We start from the raw sequence: 8,854 nt of genomic DNA on the forward strand, positions 1-8,854 counted from the left end.
TTAAAAAATATATAATATGTATATGTGTGTATTTATTTAATATTTATAGCTATCTACTACATATTAATATAATTAATAATAGTTTTGCTTCCGCGGCCACGTTCGCGTCCACGGCCACGTCCGCGTCCGCGTCCTCGGCCTCTTCCAGCTCTTGCCCACCGAGTTTTGTATTTTGCTGTAAAAAAATATATAAAATTTAAGTTTTTGGTTATATTATTTACTACTTATGTATATTTTTATTTATTATTATTTATCATTATTTATCATTATAATATATTTACGTTGAAACGTATCCTTTTCACCTGCAGGCTGTGAATTTTCAGCAGCCTGCAGTGGTGGCTGTGGACTGTCAGCAGCCTGCAGTGGTGGCTGAGGATTGTCAGCAGTCACCACTGCAGGTTGTGGATTCTCAGCAGCCACCACTGCAGGCTGTTGCTTGATCAAAGCAGCGGCCAGTTGCCGTTGCAGCTCCTGTAATTGTGACTTCAAGATGTTGTTTTCGTCAAAAATTTTTTCGCTGCTGATGTGATTCTAAAAAAGAAATATATAGATTAATAATCTTAATTCTCTCTCTCTCTCTCTCTCTCTCTCTCTCTCTCTCTCTCTCTCTCTCTCTCTCTCTCTCTCTCGCGCGCGCGCGCGCGCACGCACACGCACACGCTACGCATACGCTACGCATACGCTACGCACACGCAAACGCGCACACACAACGCGCACACACAAACGCGCACACACACGCACGCACTCGCGCGCACGCACACATACACACACACACACACAAATCTATTTATTCTTTCTCTTTCTCTTAACCTAAGTCTCTCTCTCTATCTTTCTCTCTTAATCTTATTCTCTCTTTCTTTTTCTTAATCTCATTCTCTCTCTTTCACTATGTCAATCCTTTCTCTCTTTCACTAAAAATTAAATTTACTTACATTATGCTGAGTTTCTGAGTTGCACGTATTTTCATTGCTTTTTTTCTCTTTAGACATTTTGACATTCGACTATTGGACATGAGCTCCAAAAAACATTTGAAGGAGATGGGGTATGCGTACAATAAGAATCAAAATTAAAGGTTTATTTACACGTGGTTTCAACTACACCCCATTAGCGCGTAACATTCACACAGCCTTAATGATACATCAATCGTTTAATAAATAAATAATCTATAAATTTAAATCTATATATAATTTAATATTTCACGTATGTATGTATATGTGCATAGCACGTAAAATGTTTTGTTCATTCTCTATAATTATTACAATTATTACGATTATCAGTTCGCGTAATTATTTTCCACGATAAACGATCTTTCACAATTAATAGTTTATTTACTATTTGTTGTATGTGAGTGTAATTTTGTCAAAATCACCCCTTAGGGATGATACGAGTTTTTACGTTCTTGACGAGTGTCATTTCATAAATGATTATATACATAAGTCGATGGTTTCACATTAAATCACGTTAAATGTCATCATGGATAGATTGAATGAATAGAAAATGTTATAATAAATGAAATCGGCATAACAAAGAAGAAGGAGTCAAAGGTGTAAAAGTTTACGAGAAACGAGTTAGTGACAGACGAAGTTATAACGTTGAAGAAGGAGAGTGAAGAGAGAGACGGTACATTTTTAAAAAATTATATATAGTCGATTATTGTCGAGATTTTTACTGTAGCTGATTTAAATAAAAATTTCGGATGTTGAATTAATTTAATTAAATTTATTATTAATTTACTGCACCCCACGAACGGTGCCAGGCTCCTATTGCGATTTATTCTTATTTTATTAATTTTAATTAGAGAGCCAATTTTGAATAATTGTTTAGAATATATTTGTAATAAATGAGTTTAAAATTTGTAATTAATATTTTTTAATAATTACATTTTTATCACATTTTTCTTATATAAAAAAATTATTTCTGAAATATTCGAGATTAAATTAAATTATTACAAAAAGGCTGTTGCGCGCCGATACAGAGCTGCTGTGCGCCTGTAAAAAATGGCTGCTGTGCGCCGATACAGAGCTGCTGTGCGCCTGTAAAAAAAGGCTGCTTTGCGCCTGTAAAAAAGGGTTGCTGTGCGCCTGTAAAAAACGGCTGCTGTGCGCCGATACAGAGCTGCTGTGCGCCTGTAAAAAAAGGCTGCTTTGCGCCTGTAAAAAACGGTTGCTGTGCGCCTGTAAAATAAGGCTGCTGTGCGTCTGTAAAAAAAGGCTGCTGTGTGCCTATACAAAGAATTAATATAAAACAGAATAAACATAAGACAGAAATCCATCAAGAAAATCGATCAATCTATATATATAAGTAGTTTGCATAAAATAAAAATTCTGATGTACTTCGAGCAATATTATTGCTATATAATATAAAGTAATTTATTTCTTAAATATATATCAATTATAAAAAATAATTACAAGTATGCCTCAAAAGAGAAAAGGTGGAAATTTGTATAAATTGAGTCGCGAAAGCAAGCGCTTACGACAAACGCGAAAAATTGAGAGTTCGGAGGAAAGATCTGAACGACTCGAAGCTAATGCTCAAAGAAATTCTCAGCAGAGGGCCAATGAAAATGATGACGCAAGGTCTCAACGACTCGAAGCTAATGCTCAAAGAAATTCTCAGCAGAGGGCCAATGAAAATAATGAAGCAAGATCTCAACGACTCGAAGCTGATGCTCAGAGACATGCTCAGAGAAGGCATCAAACTAGACAATTAAATCATCACATTGCGCTAATTGCCAAGGACCATGAAATAAATGTGCCAGTTCATACACTTGGCCAAATGAATGTAGAATGCCAATTTTGCAAATCGTTAAACTTTGCATGTGAAAAATCTAAAGATGCAAAATTTACATATTGTTGCGAAAAGGGCAAGATTCAATTAAAGCCAATAAATTGTCCTGATTTTCTTAAAAAATTATACATGAGAAATGATTCTGCATCAAAAAATTTCCTTGATAATATTCGTTCATATAACAGCGCTTTAGCTATGGCTTCCATGGGTGCCCCGGACAATAGAAATACATTGGATGTTGTGAACAATGCTCCTTATTGCTTAAAGATTCATGGGCAATATCATCATTTAACTTCAACAGCAATGCGCCCAGCGGATGGGCAAGCTCCGCGATTTGCACAGCTTTACTTTTTAGATACAGAAGAAGCTGTAAATCATAGAATGAATAACAAAGCTAATAAGGAGTGTGATTCAGAAATAATGAAAAAGTTGTCAAGTTTTATGGTTCAATGCAATGAATTTGCAAACATTCAAGATGATGCGTCAAGTTGAACAAGATCTTAATCCGATAGGAAATAAAATCATAAATTTAATGTTGTCCTTTAGAAAAAATCCTCAACAAGATACAATGCTCCACAAGCAAATGAAATAGCTGTGGTCTTTAGGAATGTAGATGGTGAGCCTCCATTTGAAAGAGACGTTCGGATTTATAATAAAAATTCGAACGATGTTCAACAAATATCAATTCTAGACAAAAGGTGTGACCCAATGTGTTATCCTTTGTTATATCCATATGGTAACGATGGATGGCATTCAGAACTTAAATCATATAATCCTAAATATCCAGGATTCAAAGTAACTCAAATGGATTATTATGCTCACCTGTTAGCACCAAGATTAGAATTTAGTCAATTTAAAAAGGCAGGCAAATTGAGATGTCAATTTATACTTGATGCCTATATGAAAATTGAAGCAAATAGGCTTAATTATATTAAATTAAATCAACCTCAATTAAGAGCAGAACTTTATTCGGGATTAATGGATCACCTAGATAATCGAGCACAAAATGAAGGAATTACAGCTGGTATACCTGTGATATTACCATCTTCATTTATGGGCAGTCCAAGAAACATGCAAGAAAGGTACCAAGATGCTATGTCTTTGGTAAGAAAGTTTGGTAAACCAGATATTTTTCTTACAATGACTTGCAATCCTTAATGCCCAGAAATTAAGGATAATCTTGATGGATGTTTAATAGAATTTCGACCAGATTTGATCGCTAAAACATTTAACTTGGATGTCAAAGAGATTTTAAATGATCTAATTCATAATAAAATTTTTGGAAATATTATTGCTTATGCAGGTGTGATTGAATTTCAAAAAAGAGGACTTCCACATTTGCATTTACTTGCAATGTTGAGTGATGAAGATAAGCCCCGACTTCAAGAAGTTATTGACATGATGGTATGGGCTGAAATCCCTGATGAAGAAAGATATTCAGAACTTAATGTAAAAATTTTGAAGCACATGATTCATGGTCCTTGTGGAGATTCCTCCCACAGATATCCTTGCACTGGAGACGATGGAAAATGTTCAAAAGGTTTTCCAAAAGAGTTTCGTGAAGAAACTAATGCTAATGTGAATGGATATCCTATGTATCAACGAAGGAATTTTGGTAAAAAATACATCGTTAGAGGCAAAGAAGTTGATAATCGATGGGTGGTGCCATATTCACCATATTTAATCATGAAATATGATCGACATATCAATTTGGAAATATGTTCATCGGTGAAGAGCGTAAAATACTTATATAAATATATTCATAAAGGATTTGACTGTGTTGCGATTGAAGTGCAAGCACGAGATGGCACAAGGCTAATTAAAATAGATGAAATTAACTCATTCCTGGATGCAAGATATATTAGTGCTCCAGAAGCAATGTGGAGACTGAACGGATACGATCTGTTTATGAGGTCTCATACAGTAATCAGATTGGCAGTTCATTTGCCTAATCGTCAAATGGTTTATTTTCGAGCAGGAAATGAAGAGCAAGCTGCTCAGAGAGAGCTCACTCGAGATACTACGCTGACTGCATGGTTCAAATTAAATCAATCTGATGAAAATGCAGTGAATTTTATTTATACAGATATTCCTTATCATTATGTATATGATAAAAAAGAAACTAAGTGGAAGCCACGCAAAAAAGGTGGTGAAAAAATAATTTCAAGACTCTATACAGTAAGCATAAAAGATATTGAGAGATTTTATCTCCGTCTTCTTCTACTACATGTGACTGGAGCTAAATGTTTTGAAGATTTGAGAACTGTAAATGGAGTTCTTTATAATACATTTAAAGATGCAGCAATTGCAAAAAACTTGGTAGAAACTGATAATTTTGGGAAAAACGTTGGAAGAAGCAACAGAATCGAATATGCCTGCACAACTTCGAGAATTATTTGCTTACATTTGCATCTTTGGAACTCCAACAGATGTACCAACTATTTGGAATAAATATAAAGATTTCATGATTGAGGACTTTGTACATAACAATGTTGTAAATCCTGAAAATATGGCTTTAAACCATATACAAGGAATTCTGATAAATAATGGAAGTAGCTGTGAGAACTTCCAATTGCCAAATCCAACTCCAGTAAATATTTACGTAACAGAGTATAATGTGGATGAAGAAAGAATACGTGGTGATTATTTATTATCGACACTAAATGCTGAGCAAAAGCACGTGTACGATATAGTCATGCGAGCAATTGAAAATGAAAATGAACCTCAGAGGTTATGACGGGTTTGCAGGAAGTGGTAAAACATACCTATTTTACACATTTTTAAGTGTTATTCGAGGAAGAAACGAAATAATTCTTCCATGTGCTTCAACTGGAATTGCAGCCACACTTCTGAAAGGAGGAAGAACTTATCACTCTCTGTTTAAGCTTTCAATCCCAATTGATGATGGAGCTAAATCAAATATTAGAGGAAATTCTCAAGTTGCACGAGAATTGATTAATGCCAAATTAATCATATGGGATGAAGTGAGCATGACTGTTGGACATGCTTTAACAGCAGTTGATAAACTTTTAAAGGATTTGATGAAGAATCCTCGACCATTTGGAGGAAAAGTAATTTTATTTGCAGGAGATTTCGGACAAAATCTCCCAGTAGTGCCTCAGGCATAAAAAGCAGCTATAATTGAATCGACTGTAAAATACAACCCTATATGGAGGAACGTAATTCAAGTTAAATTACAGCAAAATATGAGAACTGGGGAAGAGAAAGAATTTTCAAATTGGCTAATGCAACTCGGAGATGGTAAATTATCAAATACGGATGGACTACATCTCGATACAATTGAAATCCCCAAAGATTTTATATCAAAAGAATCTCTTATTAATGAGATTTTTGGTGATAGAATCACCATGACCGGATTAGAGAAAATCCAGATCGAGCGATACTTTGTCCTAAAAATGAGGATACTTTTAAAATTAATGACGCAATCCTTTGTCAAATGGAAGGAGAGGAAAAGGAATATCTCTCAATTGACTTTATTGTAAGTGATGATCCACAGGAGCAATTAAATTTTCCAACTGAGTTTTTAAACTCTCTGACACCTTCTGGAATGCCAGTTCATCGACTTAAAATAAAAGTCAGTGCTATAATAATCCTATTAAGAAATTTAAATACTAAGAAAGGACTTTGTAATGGAACAAGATTTATTGTAACTAATTTGAAAAATAATCTAATTTATGCGGAGGTTCTAACTGGTCCTGCTCGAGGACAGATTGTCATCATTCCAAGGATAGATTTAATTACAAGTGATTTGGAATTGCCATTTAAATTTAAACGAAGACAGTTTCCTATTCGAGTATCATTTGCTATGACAATAAATAAATCACAAGGACAGAGTTCAGAAAAAATTGGGATTTATTTGCCACATCCTGTATTTGCTCATGGTCAACTTTATGTGGCATTTTCTAGAGCAACCAAAAGGGAAAGTGTAAAAATTAAGATTGATGAATTTAGCAATCAAGGACATCTAATTGAAGGAAGTGAAAAATGTTTTACAAAAAATGTAATATACAGAGAAATTTTGTAAATTGAAGAATTATGAAATTGTATGAGAGCTAATAATAGCGGGTTAGCGGTGGGTACATTAGACGTAATCAAAAAATATTTGAGTAAGGAAAAAAAAATGGGTATAATAATTAAATAATAAAAAAAAATTAAAATTTGTATGTATATATATTTACTAAACTAATGTTTCAGATTTAAAACATATTAAATTGTGTGGAAATTAAAATAACAAAAAAAATTAATATAAGCAAATAAAATTTTAATTATAAATATTTAAGTTTATGCAAAACAAGACGCAAAATACAATATCAGGAAGTGAAAAAAAAATAATAGTAGTCATCTTCGAAAAATTTGCAACATTTGATATAAATTTCGTGAAAATCGGTTCAAAAATATGGAAGTAGTTCGCGGTAATACAGACAGAACAATTAATCTTTTGTGTTAAATCAGGTTTTATAAAGGCTTTATGAGAACCGCGCGAAGCGCGGTCCGAATTATAAAAGCTTTGAGGACCGCGCAAAGCGCGGTCCGAAACGCTAGTATTATATATAATGCATATTGACGAATCACGAAGAACACAACATCTATCACTTAAAGAATCAACATTTATAAAAATGCTCTTACTTCGCAGCTTTTTATATTGAAAAGTATGCACTGAAAGTTCCAAAGGCAGAGGACCTTTATTATGTTTTCCAAAAAATTTAATTGTATCTAAATCTGTCACAGGTTTAATTTTTTCTCGGTTTTCTTTTTCTGCTTGTCTATAAAAAAATTGTTGTAGAGGTCGATGAAGTTTTCTATAATATTTTCTAAAAAACGATATATTATTTTCGTAAGCAAAAGCTGAGAAGGAATCAAGAGGACCTAGCCATTCAACATCTTGTGCTAAGTGTAGCAACGCATGAACATTATACGAGAGAAAAGTATGTTTATAAAATTGAGGACATTTTTGTACAAATTTATGAAGAGCAAGTTTTGCAAAAAGCAACGATGTTTGCGAAATTGATGGACAACATAGTGCACGAATTGCCGCATGCAAAAGTAAAAAATGAATATAACCTTGTTCTTCCATAATACCTTGTAAAACTATTGGTCCAGTATACAAAATAAATTGACGACCTTCAGTTGCTTTATAATCTTTATAATCAGCTAGCGATCTTGGTTTTCTTGCGAATTCTCGTGGACAATACTGTGCAAGATGTTGAAGTCTTTTTGAAATCAAATTTTGGTTTCGACCAGACAATTTCATTTTTTTTCCATACTTTCCAGTAATCCATGCAGTCAATAACTTTTTAACAACACCTATACAAATTAAATGCATATATTCAACAGGTACTTGGGAAACCATACCCATTGATAAACGACTTACTGGACTAGGTCCTTTATGATGATCTTCATCAATGAGCTGAGCATATTCATCATCTGTTCGTAATTGATGATTTGTGCCCATGAAGACCATTTGGTTCTCACATCGAATACCAGTAACTTTGCATTTGGAACACGGATTACTGGAAATATGTCCAAAATGATTCAATATCCAAGAACGTGCAGGTGTATCTGCAATGAAGGCTCGTAATATCACTGGAATATGTTTTTGACGAAATAAAATACCGTTTCTAACAACTTGAAGAACGTCATCAATGAACTGATGAAGAAAAAGATCAATGCTATATGGTTTTTTTGGTCCTTTATAAATCCCTACAATTTCAGGTTTAGAATTAGTGATGTTAGCTATGGAACATTGAATCGGCCAGATTTGCATATTACCTGACTTGTTCAATCTAGCACCGTCAGTACTCCAATCTACTTTAAGTATATGTGGAATTAAGTTCGATGGTGTTTTTTGCATAATTTTAATAAGAGCTTTCACAAATCCTATATGTAAATATTCTCCAGGATCAACTTTAGATATATTAGGACCTTTACGCGGAGTATTTAATAATGTTCGAGAATCTTTTGGGAGATACGAGAGATATGATAATGATCGTAACGTCCTTAAAATTATATTCCCTTGTATATGTGTAAGATTTCCTTGTATAAAAGA

The 8,854-nt window shown here is 33.7% G+C and overlaps 2 protein-coding genes across 2 annotated transcripts; both read right to left on the minus strand.

Annotated features, from left to right (window-relative positions):
- Nucleotides 1–989, minus strand: LOC145932894 (uncharacterized). Its single transcript, XM_083032120.1, has 3 exons — nt 933–989; nt 282–531; nt 1–175 (listed from the first exon to the last, which is right to left on the minus strand). Exons 1-3 carry the CDS (start codon nt 987–989, stop codon nt 57–59), a joined length of 426 nt encoding a protein of 141 aa, XP_082888246.1. The 3' UTR covers nt 1–56.
- A 7,057-nt stretch (nt 990–8,046) lies between these two features.
- LOC145949149 (uncharacterized) lies at nt 8,047–8,787 on the minus strand. The gene is made up of 2 exons (XM_083058984.1): nt 8,180–8,787; nt 8,047–8,112 (listed from the first exon to the last, which is right to left on the minus strand). The coding sequence occupies exons 1-2, from the start codon at nt 8,657–8,659 to the stop codon at nt 8,092–8,094; spliced, it is 501 nt and encodes a 166-aa protein (XP_082915110.1). The 5' UTR covers nt 8,660–8,787; the 3' UTR covers nt 8,047–8,091.
- Between the last annotated feature and the right edge of the window lie 67 nt (nt 8,788–8,854).

The sequence above is a fragment of the Prenolepis imparis genome, unplaced genomic scaffold (genome assembly GCF_030444845.1).
Source record: "Prenolepis imparis isolate NDT839.2.m4 unplaced genomic scaffold, iyPreImpa1.0 SCAF_2, whole genome shotgun sequence".
Lineage (NCBI taxonomy): Eukaryota > Metazoa > Arthropoda > Insecta > Hymenoptera > Formicidae > Prenolepis > Prenolepis imparis.

What these genes read in the sequence shown, in the direction of transcription:
- LOC145932894 (XM_083032120.1), bottom strand. Translation starts at nt 989, where the DNA reads ATGTCTAAAGAGAAAAAAAGCAATGAAAATACGTGCAACTCAGAAACT. An exon ending in ACTCAGAAACTCAGCATAAT is followed by an intron (nt 532 to 932) that starts GTAAGTAAATTT and finishes TTTCTTTTTTAG; the next exon opens with AATCACATCAGCAGCGAAAA. An exon ending in TGAAAAGGATACGTTTCAAC is followed by an intron (nt 176 to 281) that starts GTAAATATATTA and finishes ATTTTTTTACAG; the next exon opens with CAAAATACAAAACTCGGTGG.
- LOC145949149 (XM_083058984.1), bottom strand. Translation starts at nt 8,659, where the DNA reads ATGCAAAAAACACCATCGAACTTAATTCCACATATACTTAAAGTAGAT. An exon ending in ATCATAAAGGACCTAGTCCA is followed by an intron (nt 8,113 to 8,179) that starts GTAAGTCGTTTA and finishes TAATTTGTATAG; the next exon opens with GTGTTGTTAAAAAGTTATTG.